The 24493-nt window shown below is 37.6% G+C and overlaps 1 protein-coding gene across 5 annotated transcripts in view; it reads right to left on the minus strand.

Moving 5' to 3' along the window:
* SLC39A11 (solute carrier family 39 member 11) overlaps positions 1-24493 on the minus strand; it is a 371144-nt gene that overhangs the window by 260271 nt on the left and 86380 nt on the right. For 4 of the 5 annotated variants that reach the window (XM_032211061.1, XM_032211064.1, XM_032211062.1 and 1 more), the window contains one exon: positions 11979-12123. In XM_032211061.1, the coding sequence (XP_032066952.1) occupies positions 11979-12123 (145 nt within the window). The remainder of the gene's footprint in view (positions 1-11978; positions 12124-24493) is intronic. The other variant, XM_032211065.1, reaches the window with a different exon arrangement.

A 24493-nucleotide genomic window follows, 5' to 3' on the forward strand; every position in this document is an offset into this window, starting at 1 on the left:
CTTTAGTTGCCAATGCATACAACAGTATTACTTTTATAATGCATATATGCCTACATAAACACATACAGAGTACCTTATAACATTTTAGCAATGAATTCTGTTATCATAATGTTGGGAAAGTGGAACTGAAGTAAGAAGAACCACTTCACTTCATATAGTAACAATTTTACTATTATTATCAGGTATGCTTAAAACTTCCTTCATAATACTGATAAAATGGACTCTTGAAAAGTTCTGCCAATCAAATAGAAATTATGTTTAGTATTAGTATTTTTAGTATTTTATTAATATTTATAGGCCGCCCTTTTCCCCGCGGGGACTCAGGGCGGCTTACATAAAATAGGAAGTTTATTGTTTATTACATAAAATAAACAATAAACATAAAACAATACATAAGAGTTAAAATAGTACTCAACATTCATTCTTCATTCGGGTGGGGACAAATTGTGATCTTATCCCCAGGCCTGACGGGATAGCCAGGTCTTGAGGGCTGTGCGGAAGGTCTGGACGGTGGTGAGGGTACGAATCTCCACGGGGAGATCGTTCCAGAGGGTCGGAGCTGCTACTGAAAAGGCCCTCCTCCGTGTAGTTGCCAGTCGGCACTGACTGGCGGATGGTATTCGGAGGAGGCCCAATCTATGTGATCTTATAGGTCGCAGGGAGGTAATTGGCAGGAGGCGGTCTCTCTTAAAAAGCCCACTGAAACATGGGCAATATCTTCTCCCCAAAACTTCGCAGGAGACACAAATATTAAAATCACTCAAAAGACAATAAATAATAGGCAAACAAAAATGGCTAACTTACTGTGAGATAGATGCTAGCATTTTGTCAAGGGGAATGTAAAATAAAATTAATAGAAGAACTGGTGGCAGAAGTATATAGCTGTCAATGGTTCTCTTATTTACAATTATTAGAAAGATTGAAAGTAGGCAAAAGAATGTATGGTTTGAACAATGTAAAATTCAGTTTGAAATAGAATTATGTACAAATGATGAAAATGTAATTGCTAAAATGTATAAACTTTTGTTGAAATTTGAAACAGAAGTACAAGTAAAAGAAAATATGATAAAGTGGGTAAAACTGATTATAATATACAGATGGAATGAGAAGGAATTGTGTGTGGCTTAAAGGATTGGAATTTACACTATATTCTTAAATATAATCTTTATAAAATGATTTACTGCTGACATATGTCACCAGAAAAATTGTCTAGAAAGTATAAAGGCACTTCAAATCTTTGCTGGAAATGAGAACAACATGAAGGGACATTTTATCATATTTGTGGATGTGTACAAAAGCTCGAAAATGTTCGATTCAATTACAATTGGACCAAAGGCTTTTCTTTGGAGACTGATTAATAAACAGTTGGGAAAAAATCATGGAATTTTGTTTTTGTATGTGATTATTATACAAGGATGGAAAGAATTGTTATTACTTACAATGGAGGAATGTTTGGTGAAGATTATGGAACTTGGAGAAATGCCTAACTTGGCTTCTTTGATCAAAAAAAAGACATTTATTGTTGACTGGAAAACTCGTGGATTTTTTCTCCACGAAACAGAAAAAATGAATATATGATTTATGGTTTTGTTGATTAGACAGGCTAGATTATGGAGAGAAGAGAATATGTATGAGCATAGAGTAAAATTTATAATTGCACTTATGACTGCTATTAAAAAAATGGAAGTTACTTTGTATCTTTTCTTTTTTCTAATTTTCTTTTCTTCCTTTCTTGCACTGTTTCCTCACTGAGTTCTTTCATTTTTTTTCTTACTTTGTATTAATTTGCATTAATTTTTATCTTTCTTTTTAAAAAAAGAATTATACAAAAAACAAAGTCTGGGCAAACCCTTGAGTAATGTGAACAGCAAAGAAACTCAGTTGCTTCTGAAGGCTCCTATGCTACTCTGAGCACCGAAGACTCTGATTTTGAAGCCAAAGAATCGGAAGCTAAGCTGTGAAAAAGGCAGATGCATCCCACCCTAATACTAATCTGCATTTGCTCCATTGCAAGAAAACCATTTATGTAGTTAGTTCAGTATGGCAAATGGAGAGGAAACAGGAGCATAGCCAAACCATATTTGCACACAACCTCCCCCCCCCCCGAGGAGGGGAAGGGGAAGGGGAAGGGGAAGGAGGAGGAGGAGGAGGAGGAGGAGGAGGAGGAGGAGGAGGAGGAGGAGGAGGCAGATTCCAGCTATCCTCTCAAAAGACTGCACTGGAATAAAGTAGGTAATTTTTACACTTTCAAAAGTTCCTGAACTATAATTCTCAGCCCTTTAAGTGTTGGTTATGCTAATTAAAGCTGCTGGGAGTTGTAGCAAATCAAATGCCAAAGATTTCACAGCCCTTTATTAAAGGATTTTTCCTTTCAAGACAACAAGCAATATTTTCAAGTTCATCCTCTTAGTTACTAAAGATATCTTTGAAATTGTCTATTTTTTCCACAACTTTGCTTTTCTACAAAATTACTATTAATTTCATTGTGTAACAAATTTTCCTGCAGGGCCACGCTCACTCATTCAAACATGTTCCCTGAATGATTACTCTAAACAAAAACCTGCAAAGTTTTTTTTTTCAGTTTACTGATTAATGAAAATCTCCACCACAATCATACTTTGTAATATACCAGTTGCAAGAAAGTGGGGGGAAAGTTATTAGATACTAGACGGAATCTTCTGATTCAATCAGATAACTTTAAATGAGACAGATTGGTATCTTCTACAACTTCCCTCTGATTATAGACAGTTATATGAGAAAGATACAATCATTACACAGTGTCTACAATTCTTCAATATCCCAGTCAAGGAGGACTTGATGATTCGGGTCAGTCTTTTCCTATCTTGCCCTTCCAAGAATACAAATGATATGCATTTACATTAGAAGACTACTAGATTCTGAAATCTTGGAATCAGTAATCAGCTCGCTCAAGGTGACAAGAAACAGTCATCAACTGCACATAGCACTCATTTGTTCTAGAAATAATATATTATGTGAATATGTACCAGACATGTGGCTCAAAGTCCAATTTCAGTCTTATTAAGACAGATCAAATAGATTAAGGATACAAAAGATCATAAGGAATCTGATTTTAGGGCAGCAGTACAATATTCTCAAATCAATTCCATTCCATGGAAAAATATTATAACTACTTTTGACAGGCTTGTTTTTAGTTCCAAATGAAAGAAAGAAAAAGGCTCTTAGAAAACTGTGAAGCTACACTGCTTCTGCTTATAAATGGAGCTATTTCATGCAACGTTGCTGCTGTTTTATTATAATTATTAATATTATAGTTCTTTGCACAGTCAGCCAGATGTCCAGAACTGGGTTTGGCATTTTTATCCATCTATCAAGTCATATCCAGGGACCTGAGTTAGGCAAATGTTGTTGTTTGATAGTGTTAAAAGTATCATCATAGGATGTAAGCTGTTCCAAGTCAAGCTGCCTTTTGCAATTGACTGGTGATGATTTTGTCAATGGTGTTTAATCGGGTGCTCCAGATGTTTTGGGACTGTATCCAAAGGGCATATTACTATTGGTGCCATTTTTGCTTTCTTCTGCCACAGTTGCTTTATTGGCAGGTCTTTGTATTTCATTATTTCTTCTAACTCTTTCTCTTATCCTGTCTTCAGATCAGCGGTGGTTTTCACATTTTGTTACCACTGGTTCGCCCTGCGCATTCACCTGCCCACATTGTGTGCCGCATCCACACGTGCGCTGGGGCCTTCCGTGCCTGCGCTTTGCTAATGTGTGCACCTTCAGCGCATGCACCCGGCCTCAAAAATGTGCCTAAATAGGATGGCATAGAGCCAGGGCGGGTGTCTTAGTATAATTGCAAGTTTCAACGAACACCTACGGTATTTTCCTCCATAAGTAGGGTTTGTGAATCACTGCGTGAATGATTCATTATCATTATTTTTCTGGTCTTCCTTTCCAGATCTTTTAACTCTTCTTGAGTTCAGTTCACCATTCCAGCTGTACGACTAATGTCTGGAATTGCCCAGGTGCTAATTGCCTTGATGTATTCCCTGCACCAAGTTTGGAAAATCTTTGTCACTCTCATGTAGTATTCACTTCTAACCTTTTATTTGACTTCAGTATTTCTCATATAAAGATATTTAGATATGGTAGAATTACCAAAACAATTTACTACAATAAAGATCAAATCAATATGTTTATTAAAGGTCAGCGACTCCAATAAAATAAAGATGAAACAAATTAATAGTATATGCCATTCCCCAATCTAATGCCTCATAGTTCATTTGGGATTTTCAGATTCACAACAAATATGGAAAAGTGGTATTTGCAATGCCAGTATTGCAATATCTAAGTATACTAAAAGCTTTCCTCTAATTATACATCAAAGGCTTAAAATATAGGGGGGGGGACTCAGTATAAACATAATTATCACACTATACTAACAGTAATTCTTCTAATTTTAGTCCTGAGATTGTGAATGCAACTGAGGATCAAATTCAAGGCTAGCTTAACTAAAATTGAGAAAAATATTAATAAATATCCTGTTTCGTCATCCTAGAACAGTGATATCCAACCTTTTTGTTGTCGCATGCCAAAAGTGCATGTGCATTTTTGGCACATGGGGCATAATGCAATGCGTGCTCCCCCACCCCACCCCCGTGCATGCATGCGCCCCTCTCCCCCACGCATGTGTGTGTCTCCTTCTGTGCCTGTATGGCAGAGACCCGAAAACCAGTTGGGCAGTGGGAGGCGTACGCACATGTACGGTGGAGATGAGCTGGGGAGACAGCTCATGTGCCCGCAGAGAGGGCTCTGCGTGCCACCTGTGGCATGCGTGCCATAGGTTCACCATCACAGTCCTAGAATAATGAGTCCTATATAACACTGAGGTCAAAACTCAAGTGATTGCAATAAATACTAAAAGTTAAACATACCTGCAAAAAGTTAAAGTTAAATCTGCCTGCAAAAACCCCAGCTTTATTGGATATGTCAACCAAATCAGAAAAACTGATAGGTCCAGATAATGATCTAGATGCCTGTGGATTGCAACGCCTCAATTATAGTTAAGAACTGGACCTAGAAGTAATAATAAACTCATGTGCAATTTGTTATCCACCAAGTCATCCTTCATTCACATCACAGGTTATAAATCATCAGGTTTAATCTTCAGTGCTTGAGCAATTCCAAGGGAACACATTTAATCCTTTAGCTTCTTTGTAGTACAAAAGATGAAAGCTTCTAACTTAGTCCTGCCATTTATTTTATATTAGTAGTCACGTTGCATTCTTAAATTGTAAAAATTTAAGGCCTAATAGGTGGCATTATGAAGCCCACAGGCCCTGTGTATCATTAAATAATCTTGATAATGAATTCTGTTTCTGAAATATTTCATGCATGCTAGTTTTGTCCCCACAATTATTTCCCCCATGTCTCTTTTTAACTGCTTGCCAACCCATAGCAGCCAAGAGCCTTAAACACAAGCAAATTAATTTACCTTTATGAATCTTCAGGATATTCATTTATACATCCCAGGGGTTTACACATAGTTGCATCATCAAGAGTTAAAGAGGTAGTGGCAACATAATGTAGAAGAGACATGCCAGGAGTTCTGATTATTAATTTCATATTCACAGGGGATCCTGGAACCAACAGAGTGAAACTGCTACTATTTAGCACACCTAAGTCCAGTTAAAAAAAATGTAGCTCAGCGGTACTGAACTATACTACAGCTTCCATTGCAGAGGATGGCATCATATCGGTAATGTCATCCAATGTAACCACAACCCAATAGTTTTACATTGATTATTTATTTATCCAGTTATCTGGCTGCCTAATTCAAATTCTGTGACTCCAGATGGCTAAACAAAGACTAAACTTGTCTCAAGGAAGAATTGTTTATTGCACGGATCCAGCCACACATATCATCCCTGGAGCCTTAACCAACCAAGGAGGGCTGCTTCAGAGCCAGTTTGGTGTAGTGTTTAAGGCACCAGGCTAGAAAACAGGAGACGATGAGTTCAAGTCCCACATTAGCCATGAAAGCCAGCTAAATGAACTTGGGCCAGTCAGTCTCTCAGCCTAACTCACCTCACAGTGTTATTGTTTGGGGGGGGGGGGGGGATAGGAAGAGAAGAGTGTTGGATATGTTTGCCACTTTGAGTTGTTTGTAAAAATAATAGTGGGGGGGGAGGGTTATAAAAAATGGATGTAAGACACAAATGGCCATATCTCCAGAGTTGAGACCCCTTATAATTAACAGGATCAAATTTATTCCATTTAACACAAGATCATGCCTCAGTCAACTCCGTAAGATTTGCCCGATCAGACTCTAACTCAGAGAGAATTGTTGCTTCTACTATATTGCCAAATAGATCCAGACTTTTTTTTTGGGGGGGGGGGGACTATACATAGAATAATTCAAGCCCTGAAAAAGAACATCAGCATTCGATCAAAATTTAAAAGACAACTTCATCTATTTAAGATAGAATATAGCCACAGATAATATAAATATATTTTTCAATAAAGATATATTACAGATATACTTACCCTGCAAGATGTGTCTAGATTGAATATTTAAATGCCTCATTAAACTAGTCATTCATGGATATACAGCGCTCAAGGGCAGGATTAAATACATACAAGGAGCAGTTCAGGAACTTCTACTATCCCATGGTTTTCAGACTCAACACTGAAACCAGATGTCTAGTGATTTATGACATTTAAATATTTCAACACCTCTGTCTTACATAACTTCCTCATGGGTACACTACTAACAGTTGAATATCTTCTATCTTGTCAGCAAAACCAGTCCTCCTTCATCGTCTCTAGCACTTTTCTGAGTGGAAGTCAATTTGTTGTTTATTTAATTAGTAATGGGTATCACTCAGCTCATAAATGTAAGAATTTCCTGAGCTAGATGATCTGGAGCTTTGGAGTCAAAATATTATCTCAACAATACACGTCTACCTGGAGGTGAAATCTATTACCTATTGATACACCTGACTGGACTATTCTCATACAGGATACAATAGATGCATATATGCAGATGAATTCTGTATTTGTCTTAGTTGGTATTTATCCAGTAGACCTATCATTAATTTATACATCTAATGCAATAGAAGATTTGCTCCATAAATCAGACAGAAAAGATTTTGTGATCCACCCAGAAACAATGGGAGCAGAGCACTATTTACACAACATTCTCAACAACCGTGAAATAAGGGATCATCCTTCATAAATACCTCCTTTCATTTAGAAAATTTAACACAGGGAAAATATCAATTCCACCCAGGCAGGAGCCTCTGGTCCCCTAAAAGGGTCATCCTGATGTGGCAACTAGGTAGGCAAGTGTTTCCCCAAAAGTTTCCCTTTTGGCTTGCAGTTTGGGTCACCAGTTGCCATCTTTTAGGCTTTTAGTTATTATACTATATTATTTAATGTACAATCTTAAGTCAAGCAAGCTATTCACCTAATCACAGAGGGAAATGCTAGTTAACCTCAAAAGTGTTAACTCCACAAATCACAACACCACATTGTACTGATCATGTTCTAATAAAGCCCAAGTTAGATATATAAATACATATATTCCATTCTAAGGTGTCTTTTCCATTAGGGAAATACCTCAGTGAATATAAAGTAATTACATTTTGTTATACTCTCATCAATCTTACAGGAGAAGTCATTCTCCCCCAAAATCTGGGCTACAGCTGTCCCTTTAAAGTTTGGAAATATTGTTTGACATGTAAATTTGCAACTACTTTTTGTCATACAAGCCTGATGTATTATGCATTTTGAAACAGAAGTCGTGTTTTACCTCCTGGCTGTCAACTCAAAGACTGTAGGGAGGTTGTGTAAGGAAACTTGGCAAAGCAAATATATATACTTTAATCATTTCTGTAATTAAAAGGAGAATGGATTCCAGAGGGATTTTCCCCAAACAAACATCTTCTCCCTTTGCACTTCCTACAAGTTGAAACTTATATTATTCTGCCTTCTATAGGGTTGAAGAAAGTTTTCAAACTCTGAAATATTCCCCTCAGTGGGTTTTTATGCTCCAGCACGAAACAAGATTACCTGCCAACCTTTCATAGGAACAAAATATGAATATCTAATCTCACACCAGTACTTCTACAGGCTGTACCAGAATCCATCATAAGGTGAAAACTTTATTTATTTAGATTTTTACTGGCCTGATTGGATGCTACTTCACAAACATCCTTGTGAAGAAATATCAGACAGTCTAAACCTAAGAATGTAATATGTTTGTTCAATTCATCCTTGCCGTTTCTTAGTTTGTTTTTCTTTTTAGTCTGTCCTGAATATCATATTTTAGATTTTGAGATGAGGCAGGGATCCAATCCATGATTTCCTTTCATTGTTGGCTTAGGGTATAATGCTTTTCCAGATTTTGTGATATAATGATAGATTTCTGTATCACCATGGAAACACAATGCTAGATACCTACCTCATCACATTACTCACTGATGAAAGGAATGCATGAAAAATCCCATAGCCAAAGATGGGGAAGGCATAGGGAATGGCCTTGAAGGACAAGAGAAAGAGCCACCACCAACACAAAGGTAGTCAACCAAGAAACTGACTTGAGTAAATGTCTCTCAGACAAGCGCCTCCTTAGTTCACACAAAGATGAAGAGGTGTACAACCTTAGTGTGGTCAAGGACTGCAAAGTGACTGAGCAGAATTTTGTGTGAGATTGACTTATAAACTGATATGTTAGTTCTTTCACGTATTACTGATAAAGGATAATTTTGTAGCTCTGGGTTGATATGAAGCTCCTTGATGCTCTCTGAGCTTGGCTGTATTCTTGAAGATGTTTCATTACCCAAAGTAGGAAACATCATCAGTATTAGTAAGGAATAGGATTTGCTCTCAATTTCTATTCTAGTGGCTTCCCTGTCAGTGTTGGTGGGAGTGGTCTTCAAAGTTCTTTGGTTCGGCAATTTACAGTTAGCTTGACTAGGGTATTGTTTGTTTCTTGATTGTTGAGCTAATGTTAATCTTGGTGTCAATCTATGCTCAACTAGATGTTGGCCGTTGGTTGGAAATTGTTTTGGCCTTTTTGATCCTCTTTTGGCTTGTTGATTGTCTCTTTTGCATAGTATGTCGATATTGTTTATGTCTTTGTATTGATTTGTTGGATTGCCCTGTAGAAAAGTCTACAGTGTAAAGACCACAACAGCTACTACGGAAGACAAACAGGCAGAAGACTAGCAACCAACTAACAGTCAGAAATGATGAAAACTCCTTAATTTCACAACAGTTGGACAGACTTAAGGACAGTTTCAACTGGGAAACCATGATCATCCTAGACAAGTCAAATCCCAAAAACACTAGAGAATTCCTGGAAGCCTGGCACTTTAACAAATTACCTTGAGAGCAATTGCATACTGTTGCATTCTGATGTGACATGCAAGTACATAAGGATTAGATTGTGTTTACTCATTTGCATCTCCATGTTGTGACAAATATTTGCTATGGGCTATTAGAATTCCAAGAGTGCTCAAAGAAGCTAAGGATAAACATACTAGAAACTTAGTAAACATACGATTAGTATTCTGTCTTTGCCCTCCTTGACAGTCATGATTCATTGCATTTATACACAGTGTTCATTCCTACAGGCCAGAACACAACATGTCTCTGAAGAAAGAAAGCATACCAGTCCCAATTTTTTGTCTTTTTCACATATTAAAATATGAGACAGGAAAAAAGTAATCTTTTTTCTCTGGCAGAGAGAAAAGTAAACAATCCATAGCAGGGGGGAAAAGTTATCCCAACAGTTTTCATAGTACTTATTGGCAAAAAAACCCCAACCCTCTGATATGAATACCAACATGCTAAAGATTTTAGGGAAGAAAATAGGTTTTCGTTTATTTGTTCATTTTTGAGAAATAAATGCTCTTTAATTCCTGCAAACCCAAGGAAGTTGATTGAATTGCCTTTTGAATTCTCAGAATTTGCAGTTCAATCAACTTTTGATTTATTTTCATCATTCTTTGTGTTGCGATAACCACTCCCTTAAAGATAAAGGTTCCCCTTGCACATATGTGATAGTCGGTCCCGACTCTAGGGGGCGGTGCTCATCTCTGTTTCAAAGCCGAAGAGCCAGAGCTGTCTGAAGACATCTCCGTGGTTATGTGGCTGGCATGACTAAACACCAAAGACACACAGAATGCTGTTACCCTCCCACCCAATTTTTCGACTTTCATTTTTTATGTGCTTTCAAACTGCTAGGTTGGCAAAAGCTGGGACAAGTAATGGGAGCTCACTCCATTACGCGGCGCTAGGGATTCAAACCACCAAACTGCCAACCTTTCTGTTCGACAAGCTCAGCATCTTAGCCACTGAGCCACCACGTCCCAATTCCGCATCACCACTCCCTTAAATCAACTTAAACTACCTTAAAAGAGATTTCTCATTTTTAAAAAACTCAAAGGTTCTTATGTGCCTCATGAAATATTGAGTACTGAAGCAATTCTTTAAAAAGATGGTTTAGAGCTACCACTACTATATAGAATTGGTTCTTGCACTCAATGTTCACCTTAGCAAAAAAAACAAAAACAAAAAAAAAGCCAATACATTTGTATCTCTATGATATTCAGCAAATTGGGAAAGGAAAATATTGTGGAATATTAAAATTCTATGTGAAAGTTTTACACGAAATACGGGACCATGAAACGGAATCTAACTTGTACTATCTGTTGTGATATAAAGACAATACATTTCTATGAACATTCCACAAACATTGGGTGCTCATAAGTGTTTACTGGACAACTTTAGATTTATTTTAAAAACTGGGTGGTTGGGGTTTTTTTGGGTTCCACCACAAATGTGCGTACGAGAAAAGCGCGTGTGACTAAAGCGTGGTGACAAAAACGCGCCGTCAAAACCGCGGAGACGAATGAGCGCTGAAGCGCGCCAACAACAGCGCGCCAACAGAAGTGCGCTGTAACATAACCCTAAAAATAACCCTAACCCTAACCCTAAACCTAACCCTAAACCTTACCTTAACTTAAATCGCGCTTCTGTCGGCGCGCTGTTGTCAGTGCGCTGTTGTCGGCGCGCTTTTGACGTTCGCGGTTATGTCGTGCCACGTTTTTTTTTGCACTTTCACATTTGTAAATCAAGTTTTATCAACATTCAATAAACATTAAATATCTGTATATCCTTAATAGGCATTTTAAAAACCATTTCAATTTATTTTTCTGTTTTTACAGGAAGACACCAAATAATAATTTATATCCTTATTTTTGTGTCCCTTGCTTTTTTATCTAATAGAGTGATCCCACTCAGGTTCCACACCAGACCTACAAAGTGATAATGCTTTCAGCTTTCAACAGCTTGAATTCCAGGAAAGAATCTAAGGACATCCATTCTCCCCTCCACCTTTATGCCAATGGGGGCTACTATTCCCTCCCCAGCTTGCCAAAGAGCTGTTTAATCGGTGAAGAAAAGCAATGGAGTGGGCTTGAAAGCACTAGGGCCAATGAACCCAAGCCTGTTTTTACTGATTAGGATTACAATTAGAATAATTCTCCCTAAATCTCTCAGCAACAGGAAAAATATTATCTTAACAAGAATTACTAAGGAAGAGGGCTTGAATAGTTAGCATACTTTACTATTCCACCAGCTGGTAAGTAACCCCCAACCAAGCCAAGTGAAGCAAGTCATAGAGGAAATAGACAAGGAACTCACTGAATCCACAGAGAGCCTACATGAATTTCAAAGAATCAGGATTCATCATTCCAAATAGGATAGCCATCTTCCAGATTAAAGAGCATTCTAAACAGTTAATATGATATGCAAGCATTAGGATTTAAGGTAGAAATTTAGAGGAGAAAAATACCAAAGAAAGAAGCTGCCCTATCTCTATCCATTTTTCCCCCGATGACATACACACATGTAGGATGTGCATATGCATGTACATATACATATGCACACTACTATCGTATTAACTTGATGGTATATGACAGGATGCTTGCCTGAATGTAAAGCTGTTCTACCTATCCGGATGGACAGTTCATTTTCATACTCCTGACGATCCGTGGACTGATGTTCGTATTTCTCCTTGATCACTCTTGAATCATAATTTAAAGCCAGTGATGTTTGAGGAGACACATTGATATCCTGAAAGACAGAAAACAAATCAAAATGCACATTTTATTTTCTTTCGTTCTTTTTAATGCCATTCAGCCCAATTTTATGCTATATTCTTCCAGAAGAATTAATCTGACATACATGTCTACATTCAAGCACAGTGAATCTTAATACATTTCTATATCTGATGTTTCAACTAGCTTTGCTGTTGTCAAAATTATATACTACTTTGTTTAAGGTAGTATGGGCACACAGGGAACAGGTGCTGTCAGACAAATGTGCTTTGCTATCCAGCTCCAAGAGTCACGTGAATATAATAACTTTATACAATAGACACTAGTCTGAGTATGGCATCTAGCAGCTGAGGTGACACTGAATTTGCAACACATAATATTGGTTATATTCATTTATACATCACTACCTAATTTTTAAAACTTACTTGCCACTTTATAGTGATTCTTCCTTAAACATTATAGTGGGATACAATAGCAGTGGCAATAGCAATAGCAGTGGACTTATATACCGCTTCATAGGCCTTTCAGGCCTCTCTAAGCGGTTTACAGAGAGTCAGCATATTGCCCCCAACAATCTGGGTCCTCATTTTACCCACCTCGGAAGGATGGAAGGCTGAGTCAACCCTGAGCCGGTGAGATTTGAACCGCTGACCTGCTGATCTAGCAGTAGCCTGCAGTGCTGCATTTAACCACTGCGCCACCTTGGCTCTTCCAATATATAATCTGAAAAGGCATTCAACAGCACTCTTGCTACTTTTATATGGAAGGAAGGAAGAGGAAGGAAGGGGGGAAGAGGAAGAAGGAATAAGGGGGGTAGCAATAGCAATAGCAATAGCAATACGGGATGTGAGTGCCCTGGAATCAAAAATAAAAAGTCTGTTTAGTCTGGGGAAAAGAAGATAATAGGGAAATAATATAGCCATAAGACTACAATGTAAGACAATTCCTCAGAAGAGACAAATGGGACATCGGGAGGGAAGGGATCCTAATAGATTGCCGCTGGATGTGGATCAGGTGAGTCTTTTTGCTAGAGATACTTAAACAGAGATTGGATGACCACCTCCCACATGGACTGTCATGGTGGATTCCTATACTGGGCCAGACTAGATAAGGTCCCAAGGTCCCTTCCAATGGTTAATTATGAATAATTCTGGGACTTCTTTCTTCAGCCCAACTTTTGAAAGAAAATTAGAAGAAGGGTGTTGCCCAAAACTCAATACAGTAAGGGCCTTTCTCCACTTATACCTAACAATTATACCAACAAGCCATAGCAAGATTGTTTTTTCTGCCATGATCCCAGGGTGTTGCCTTGGTTTTGTTCCCATCTTATATGTGAAATTAAATTATAGTTGAATCTGGGTTAAAGTAAGAGTCCTTTCCTCTTATTTTGACACTGTTCAAGGAAAGTTCCATGGGGTGTAAAATCTATTAGGCTTTATCACCCATTTCCCTGCAGAGAAATTAATAGACTGAAAAGTACATGGGAACAGAGATAAGAGAAGCGCCATAGCAATGGAGACAGCCAAACTCATACAAACTCAAAGCATGAGTGGAGTTTGCTGTAACTCAACAATAGGGAAATATATTATTAATAGCTGTGCAATATCTTAAGAACCAAAAGTGGGCTTCGCAACAGAGAGGTCCTATACTGGGAACGTCACTGTTGGGAAATGTTTTAAGGAACAATTCTCTTTTAAAATAATGCAACTTAATTATCTATCTAGAAAAAAGAGTGTATCCAAGAAAAGTGATAATGTGGAAAGATATGCATAGCATTTCAAATAAAATCAGTACATCAGTCTAACTTACTTGCAGACTATCTCACTGAGTAGCAAGCTGGGTTTAAATCAGTGGTGAAATTCAATTTTTTTTACTACCGATTCTGTGTTGTGGCTTGGTGGGCATGGCTTGGTGGGCGTGGGAGGGGAATGATACTACAAAATCTCCATTCCTACCCCACTCTGGGGCCAACCAGAGGTGGCATTTGCTGCTTTTCTAAACTACTCAAAATTTCCACTACTGGTTCTCCGAATTACTCAAAATTTCCACTACCAGTTCTCCAGAACCTGTCAGAACCTGCTGGATTTAACTCCTGGTTTAAATCATATGAAAAGTTATTTACAAAGAAAGGATTCTGAGGCATCTTGGTCAGCAAATGCCCCCGAAAAACCCCAAGGGAGTTCAAAATCACAAATGCATGGGTATCCGAGATCGGTGAAAGTATCAACTTTGTAGAAATTAACTAATGGTTTCCTCAATGGTATGACAGCCTCTGTATTTCTGGTGTCAGTGGTCTAGTCAGCTTAAGGAACATGTACTTGAATGATAAAGGGTTGCTTTTTATACAAAAGAATTTAAGTTCTATCCAAATTAAGGCTTTGCCTATTCATATTCCAGGGCTGAAGATCACCCAAATATCAGAGCATATCAATCAGTCATTATGATATCTGTATGTTATTTATTCACTATCTGTCTCTACCTTCCATTTTACCATTTAATTTTTGAATAGAAATGGTTTGAATAATCACAATACTATAATGATAAATGATAAGTGTTTCACGTCATAACTATAAATGATTAGTAAAGGACAAGTAGATATAAAATATAATGTCCAATGAACCTTAACATCATACACTGTATGTGTAATTGGAGAAATCTGTCTGCAGTTCTGTTATGGAATAATGGATGCCATCTGACCTGGAACATATCCATTTTATCATCCCCTTCTTAGCTAATTTCACAGTGTGTGGAATACCCAAATCATGAAAAAACATTCACTGGAAAATTTCTAAATACATTGTTAAATGATGCTATTTTGCCCCCATAAAATAGATGTGCTGGGACAAAACCCAAGAAAAAGATCAGTATAGTATAAGGAAGATACAGGAAGAGTTACTTTTTGAAATTAGATTATTTCTAGTTCTTTTCTTTTTGTTTCATTCATTCACTCATTCATTCGTTGCTAGATAATGAATTACCGTATTTTTCGGAGTATAAGACACACCTTTTTCCCTCAAAAAAGAGGTTGAAAATCTGGGTGCATCTTATACACTGAATATAGCATTTCTTGCCTCCCAAAACACCACCCACTTCACCAAAATGGCCATGCATAGCCTTTAGGAGGCTTTCAGAGTGCTCCTGGGGGCTGGAGAGGGCAGAAATGAGCGAAAAATGGGCCATTTTTTGCTCAATTTTGCCCCCCCCTCCCCTAGCCCCCAGGAGCACTCTACAAGCCTCCTAAAGGCTATTCATGCCTCTTTTGTGGGGAAAAAACGGGCCTGTTTTTGCAAAAAAATAGGCTATTTTGGGGAGATTGCAGAGTGCAAAACCTTTTTTTTAATTTTGCCTCTTCAAAACTTTGGTGCGTCTTATATTCCAGTATGTCTTATATTCTGAAAAATATGGTAACGTGACCATCACAGATTTCTTTCTGTGTGCTCTGCTTCTGCTCATATACCATGTGTTCTAGGCTTCATGTGTTATTCTAAAAATTCTTTTACAAGTACATATTTCATATGCAAGTCTACAAGGTACATTCACCTGTACTCTTGGGAAGTTTAAAAGTGTAAAGAAATATTTTTTTAATGTTTGAATGATATTTATTTCCAAACCCATAAGGAATTGCTTCTAAAATGATGGAATAGAAATGTGTGTTCCTTACAACATTATTCAGTGGCTTGTCACCAATTTACAGTAATATGAACTTGGGAGAACTCAAGGGACTGTAAAAAATGGATCTGTGGCTGCAACTGCCATATTTGATATAGAGAATTAAAACGACAAGGAGGGAACTCAACTTGATGCCCTCCCCTCAATTTTAAATGTGTATATGGAAGGATATTGGTGTTTTCCCATCATATCAAGTTCAATTCCCCACAGGAATGAAACAGCAACTTGTCTCAAACAGGAGAATCCAAGACTCCAGTTGTAAGAGACAATCACAAAAACCACTTAACCACAGCAGCTACTTCAGAATTTATTTATTTTTTTACAAAAAAACAGCTGAATTTCTGATTCTGTCGGGGAGAAAACACTCTGAAATATATATTCTGCGCCATGTATGAACAACCCCAAAAGTGCTAGTTTTTCATTTGGTTGACCAGAATTATCAGAAAGAGGCATGGGAAATTGGCTATTTTGGAAGCAGTTGTTTTGAAGAACAAACCACAAAGCCAGCTTGGTATAGTGGTTAAGGTGCTGGTCAAGAAACTAGGAGACTGTGAGTTCTAGTCCTGTCTTACAGATGAAAGTCAGTTGGGTAACTCTGGGCTAGTCACTCTCTTTCAACCTAACTCACTTCACAGGGTTGTTGTTGTTGTTGCTGCTGCTGCTGCTGCTGTTGTTGTGAGCAAAATAAGAGGAGAAAAGTGTATTATGTGTGCAGGATCCACTCTGGATTGGTCACCAGGAGCAGAGGTTTAACATTCTGAGCTTTCAGACTGAGTGCTGGAGCCCATCCTCAGGGAACTTCTCTCTAGCAGAGTGAATGCTTTAGGTTATTCTGTGGGTGATATTTACTATATATAGTGCCTGATTGTGTATGGCTTTTTAGTTGTGATTTGGGTGTTGATGGCCAGCTATTAAGCCATTGGCTGTTGTTTCCTTATGCTGCCAAACCCTTGCCCTAGAGGCAATCTAGATTAAAACTGAACAGCCATCTCTCAACAGAGAGGGCGGGAACAACTTCACCTTATCCCTTGTCAAAAACACAGTCATTTCAGCAATCCCAAGAAGGTTCCATACCCATTTGCACTCTGTTTCAGGTGACTTTGAAGATACAGATAAACCTCCAAGTGGCTTCAATAACTCTCATTGAGCCAAACACCAACCTTCAGAATGCTAATGACCAGATAACTGCTAAGAAAAAAAAAATCCTTCCACTCCCCACCATTCTGGAGTATTGAAGAAGCTTCTTGGATAAGAAGCAAAATATTTTCAAGAAAAAAAATCAAGGAAATCCAATTGCCTTTAGAAAAAACACCTTTGGGCACAGACAGTCGAGAAATCAAAATGATGGGTCATCAAACAAATCAACCCAGTGTTCTCACTGAAAGCACAAAGGACCAAGCTCAAATTGGATAGATTCTATGAAGAATCAGAAATCTGGAAAAGGCTGTGAAAGGTGGAAGGAAAGAGAAGAAGATGAGAAGCCCCCAAGGAGGATGGACTTATAGTAGCAATGAGTGTATTATTGGAAGATCTGAAAGAACAGATTAGAGATGGATCATGATGGAGAACATCTATTTACGTGGTTGCTTGGAATTGAAAATGCCATGATGGTATATAATCAATGACCATTTAATAATAATTAAATACAGTGTAACATTAAATTTGTGTGTTTGCCTCTCTCTGTGTGTATGGTAAAGGTAAAGGTTCTCCTCGCACATATGTGCTAGTCATTCCTGACTCTAGGGGACGGTGCTCATCTCGGTTTCAAAGCCGAAGAGCCAGTGCTGTCCAAAGACATCTTCGTGGTCATGTGGCTGACATGACTAAATACTGAAGGTGCACAGAACACTGTTACCTTCCCACCAAGGTTGATCCCTATTTTTCTACTTGCATTTTTACATGCTTTCGAACTGCTAGGTTGGCAGAAGCTGGGACAAGTAACAGGAGCTCAGTCCGTTACATGGCACTAGGGATTTGAACCACCTTCAAGCTCAGCATCTTAGCCACTGAGCCACCGCTTTCCTCTGTGTGTGTGTATACATATGCATAAATAAATTTCTAAATAAATAAATAAACAACCATAGGTTGCCTTTGAATTTTTGGTTTGGTTCCAAAAACAGCTTTCGGTATAGCATAGGAGGATGAAAGCAATTCCTACAATTTGAGAAAACAAACTTAAGAGACCCCTTAATATACAGTATGTAGAACTAGTTACATGTAGTCCTTTGCATCCTAATTGATCTTAACAAAGTCTTTCCAAGAAACCAGAGGAATATATAGGCTGTTTACTCTCAAGATCAGTAATTTCCAAGTTGAAAATGCATTGCTAATATTGCTCCCTGTTGGATTTGTCTATTGCAGCTGCAACAAAAAGAGGGTTATGAATGTTGAGCTTCAGATACTCATCTGGGATCATTTACAACAAAAGCTCTGAATTACCAAAGCTCTGTTTCCCCATGAAAGGCACAGGTGAGAGGAAAAGAACTAAAAGGAAAGAGGTGGGCTCAGTTTGCAGAACAGAACTTTCAAATATACAACCGCAGTTTGTTCTACAATATCCAAAACTCACAAGCATTACTTAGTAACTTTATTTTTCAAGTGCATAAATATGTAGCATTAATGAAAGCAGAACTAATATATTGACCAATGTCTGAGAAATAATAGCTGGCCACAACTGTGAAGTGAAGTACCTCTCTCTGTCTGTGAAATTAAGTATCTGGATTATGGTAGCTACTCAAGAGCTTTTCAGTGCTATTTAAAATGTTATCTCTTCCTGTCAGATTCCACTTTTTATTAATAAAAAATGGCTCCAAAACAGAGCCATAAAATGAATCTTCAGCTATTCAGCAATGAAGGAAGAAAATTACAGGCATATTTTCTAACCTGAATTTTTTAAATGCTAAATCTTTTGGGGGTTTATTCTCCTCTATTACATATATGATGGAACTATCACAGAAAAAAGTTATTCACCATTAAAACTGGGCTGTAAAAATGATGAAACTAAAATCTCAGAACTTAGAAGATGAAAAACACTCAGACCAAGGTAGAATGTTCTAATCTGCTACCTAATGAATAACAACTAACTACAGCTGCATTTCCATCATGTTTCAAGCCTACCATATTTTTCGGAGTATAAGATGCACCGGAGTATAAGATGCACCCAGGTTTTGAAAGGGCATTTTTTTAAAAAAGTAGATAGGTAGATAGAGGGATAGAGAGGGAGAGAAAGAGAGAGAAATACAGTAGGTAGGTAAGGAGAGAGAGGGTGTGTGGATAGGTAGAGGGCGAGAGGGAGGGAGAGAGAGAGAAGGTAGGTAGATAGATAAAGGGATAGCGAGAGAAATATATATATAGAGAGAAATACAGTAGGGAGGGAGGGAGAGGGTTTGTAGATAGGTAGCGGAGAGAGAGGGAGAGAGAGAGAGAGAAAGAAATACAGTAGGTAGGTAGAGAGAGAGAGTAGGTAGGTTGGTAGGTAGAGGCATAGAGAGAGAGAAAAATAGAGAGAGAGAGAGAGAGAAATACAGTAGGTAGGTAGGTAGATGTTTCCAGATGTATTTATCCATGTGCTGGAGAAAGAAATATCTGACAACCTGTAGCACCTAAAACTTTGTTTCTTCTGGCACAGCATTTGATCAATGTAATTCTCATCAATCCCTCTAAACAGCTTTCTGAAAGGAAAAGTTTTTGCACTCTGCAAACCTCCCCAAAGCAGCCCATTTTTCACAAAAAAGGCATGAATAGCCTGCCGGGGGGAGGGGGGCTTGCAGAGTGCTCCTGAGGAGGCCAAAAATGAGCAAAAAAACACCCTTTTCGCAAAAATGGCCCGGTCTTTTTGTCAAAACAATAGCATGCATAGCTTTATGGAGGCTTATAGAGTGCTCCTGGGGATTGGGGGGACAAAATTGAGCAAAAAACGGTCCGTTTTTTGCTCATTTCTGCCCTCCCCAGACCCCAGGAGCTCTCTGAAAGCTTTCCATAAGGTTATTCATGGCCATTTTGGTGAAGGGACGGGGTTTCGGGAGGCAAAAAATGCTGTATTCAGTGTATAAGACGCACCCAGATTTTCAGCCTCTTTTTGGAGGAAAAAAAAGGTGCGTCTTATACTCTGAAAAATACGGTAGTCTGAAATAGATACTGCCCTGATCACCTTGGGAGGTTAAAGGCAACAAAATCTGACATTCAGGATTCTTCTGGTTCTTTTAATGATTTCCATTATCCATGGTATCCTTGTAGGAGCCAAGGTGGCGCAGTGGTTAAATGCAGCACTGCAGGCTACTGCTAGATCAGCAGTTCAGCGGTTCAAATCTCACCGGCTCAGGGTTGACTCAGCCTTCCATCCTTCCGAGGTGGGTAAAATGAGGACCCAGATTGTTGGGGGCAATATGCTGACTCTCTGTAAACCGCTTAGAGAGGGCTGAAAGCCCTATGAAGCGGTATATAAGTCTACTGCTATTGCTATTGTAGAGAATTTTTCTGAGTTGGATATAAGGCAGTATTGAAAGGGAGCATCTCTCTCATCTAGATGATTCATTCAAGGGTTTAAGATATTGTACAAGCCCTTGGTAGTTATGCCTCAGAGTCTTAATCAGCCCTATATGATAAACCAAGAAACAGATGCCACATAAGCTAAAACTACTTTTACTGATAGAAATATGGATATTCAAGGATAGGTAAGCAATAGTAACAGAATCTTACTCTCTCCCCTGTCTGGGCTTAAGCAATATTTGTCTACTCATTGCCTTCATAACAGATCTCCTCTCTCTTCGTCAAGGTCATCCTGTTTACTCCCTAAGTCTGACAAAGTTTCTTACCTGCAGATCTAAACAAAGGTGTCACTGATGATGTGCGCTATTTCTTCTTTAAAGCAAATTTAAAGGTTACTAGGTGGTAGGGGTCAGCATCCAGTGCTGGACTAGAAACACTAATTATCTAATAAACTGTGACTCAGTTCTAGAATGTCAAAGGTTAATAGTGATGGAATAGAAATTGAAGAGAGACTACTTTTTTTCTAAAATTTTAAAGCCACAGGGATAGACAGATGAAGAGAATGTCCTAATCAGCCCCACACACATAAGGAAAAAGTAAAACTCAAATACAGATTCGACAAAAAGTCAAGTTCTGTAGGCCAACACATGATGCACAGGAGTCCATCAGGTCAGAATTTGAAAACATCAGAGAGAATGTTAGTATAATTAAGAATGTCCAAAGCTCTTGCATCAAACAAATAAGGAAAAGTTTAGAAGAAAATGGCAACCAATTTAAACATGTAATGCAAATTATATAATAAATTTCTTTTGGGGCCTGATTTTTGTTACACCCTGCACGTATAATAAAGCTAAGAATCATACAATAAAATTACACTCTAACATTTTCAATGCCTCCCAACTATAGGGAGGAATCAATTCAGACTAGCTCAAAGACAGGATTAAGTGTTAAAAGGATCTAGGGGCAAACTGAGAGGCATGGATGGAAGCCTTGGGGTCGAACAAAGCAATCACGGGCTGTAGCACCACAAGTCTAAACACATTATGTTTTTAACAAATACAATAGTTGATATGTCCCAGATTGGAATGGAAAGGAAGCAGTACATTTTACTGTGTAGCAGGGGGAGTTCCCCGACAGGCATGGGACAGAGCATTGGCATCAAGGCTAAAGATATTTTGTTTTGTTTTTCCTTTGGGTGTGCCCAAATCAGGCTCAGTATCATACAGAAAGAGGAGCTGAGTACCTATTTAAAACATCTGGATATAGGCACATCTGCTTTTTAAGTGAAAATATATAAAAGGACAGAAGAGTCAAATAATACAAAGGGTTTGTTGGGGGTGGTTGGACCTTGCTGGAGTTGTGTTTGTACAGCAATGACTGTAGATAGCAACAATATATCAAGGGAGAGATGGAAGAGGAATCTGCAGCTGAAATCTCACCAAGAGAAAGCATGATTCAAAGAAAAGTGCAGCTGAGAAGATTGGCTGGTAAACAAAGATGGCAGCTTTTGGAGGACAAATCATGTTGACAAAGGTGTTGAAATATAAGAAGTTTGGGAAAGAATCCCCCCCCCCTTTCCATTTGTATCCCTAGGATGAAAGCAAGTCCAAAGTGAAAGTAATTGCTTGGATCAGATAGGGGGCAAAAGATATAAGATGGGTAAAGTACATCCTTTTTTATTAAACATGTTTTCTTTTGCAGTTTTCTTTTCACACCATACATATTTTGTGGACAATGTATTGACTGGGTCAAATCTTTTTTAAACAATGCCAACAATAATAATACAAATAAATATGTGTAATCCTAATCTTCCAACTTCAACAATACTATTCTCTCTTTATAATTTTTTTAATCATTTTTCCCATTAATTTGTTTAAATATAAATATTTCTTTGCCCCATATATTTGTTATCCCCTACTAAATTACTAATATTTGATATTTTAAAAATTACTCATTATTCCACCATAACTTCAATATTCCAAATGTGTAGGATTACTAATAAAGATATATATATATATATATATATATATATATATATATATATATATATATATACATACATACATACATACATACATACATACATACATATATACACACACACATACATACATACATACATACATACATACACATATATTATAATAAAGCTAAATATTAACAATATTTAATCAATCCCGGGAGTGTATCTCAAAAGCCCCACAATTTCTAATCCTTAATATTATAAATTCACAATATACTTTACCACACTCTTAATGTTGGTAATACAGTTACATTACCTAATCCTAAATTTCCATCTATGAAGATTAATTTATTAATCTTAAATTAATCTCTCTCTCTCTCTCTCTCTCTCTCTCTCTCTCTGTATACACACTACTATTTTCCCTATTTCTATTTTTCCATTTTATTAATATATTTTCTTTTTATCCATCATCTCAACCTTTTTGAAATTCCATCATTTTAGTCAGCCTTTTATCTCTCCCTCTTGCAATCTTGTAGCTCTTTTTGATATATTTGCACCTACTGAACATTCTCTTCTGGGTGCCCTTTGTCTCTTTCTGCTATATTATTTAAACACCCATCCACAAGATTTCCTCTTTTTTTAAAAGAGATTTTTCTTTTTTCTCTCTAAATCTTTCCCTTTTTTTGAAGGGATTTTTCTTTTTTCTCTCTGTTCTGTTATAAACTTTAAAGGAGTTATCTAATTGATTCCTACTTATTATTAATCTTTACTCTTCTTTATTTTTAGCGTCTTGCATCTCATTGTGATTTTTCCCTTCCACGGCTTCTTTTAATTTCTCATCTATTTCCTGAATATCATGTTGCTCTTCCCCGCACCCAATTGTTGAGTAACTTCTACATTCATTTTTGTGTCTTTAAACAATCCCCTTGTCTCCTTATTGTTCTTTATAGTTTCACGCACACTTTTAACATCAAGAATATTTCTTCACATGTCTCTATCATCCCCTGTAAATCCATTTTATAACAATAATACTCAGTATATTTCTATAGTTCCAAGGTCTCAATATTTTAAAACTCCTGCTTAATAAAATTTCATCAATCCCATAATTATATGTCCAAAACCCTTAAATTTATGGCCTTTAAAATTCTTTAGTAATTTACAGCCTTATAGTTTTCCAATTATATATCTTCCCAATTGTCCAAATTTTAAAGTCTTATTTAATTTTCCTTCTTTTCTCTTTTGTTCTATCACTTTTCTTCTTTTGTCTCATAGAATGTTCTGTTAAACATTAATAGTCCAAATCCAAACTAATCCACTAGATGCTTCCAATCTTTCAGATCTTTAATCCAATAGCCAATTTTAATAAAACTTAGTTATTTGCAAGTTAGTTCCTTGTAGAATTCTTCAGAAGGGAAAAAAAACTCATTAAGTATTCTCAAATTATCCAAGTTGTCTTCTAACATAAAGTCAAGGTCAGGCTGTCTTCCAGATGTTATTGCTATTCTGTGTATTAGACTTTGTGTGTATTGGGTTCACTTTCACTGAGTATACTGTGGCTATAGGGCTGTAGTAGTTCTCTTCTTCCAGTAGATGGCTCTCTTGTTCCCAAATCCAACATTAAAGAATCTGTCAAAAACAGCTGATTATCCATTAAATCCAGGGGGTTTAGAAATACAAATAAGCAAGTTTCTCCCGAAAATCACCTTTCCAATTGTTTAAGCTTTTTTCAGGCTTTCTGTGTTTTAAAGCTTCCCCTGGGCTTCTTTCGTCTCTTGATTTTCAGTTTTTCCCTCCTCTCAGTGTATTTAATCACCGCTTTCTTAGGCTTGGAAATTCTCTTCTAAAATTCTTGCACTTAAATCAGGTCTTTAGAGTAAAAGTTGGTAATTATCTCACCAGCATGATCTGCTCCAGTACAAATCAGTCCCACTTGTCCCAGCTCTGTGACTGCCAAAAATGGTCCTTCTCCCTGCTGCCATTCAGGAGAAATTGCTTCGGACCTAACAAGGAAATTTAGAGTTCCTCGTGGTCAGCAAAGCACCTCTCTTTCCTTTACTGCCCCTACAAGGCAGCTATGATCCCATATGGTCTCCTGACAGCGATGGATGGTTGGATGACAGGTGATGGATGATTGGATGGTTGGATGGTTGGATAGATGGACGGACAGACAGATCGATCACCATAACATAAAGGAGAACAGAGTATTTACAAATGCAAAGTTCCTGCCCCCTTTCCCACCTTTCAACATACTACATGGAGACATTTA

The sequence above is a fragment of the Thamnophis elegans genome, chromosome 2 (assembly GCF_009769535.1).
Source record: "Thamnophis elegans isolate rThaEle1 chromosome 2, rThaEle1.pri, whole genome shotgun sequence".
Lineage (NCBI taxonomy): Eukaryota > Metazoa > Chordata > Lepidosauria > Squamata > Colubridae > Thamnophis > Thamnophis elegans.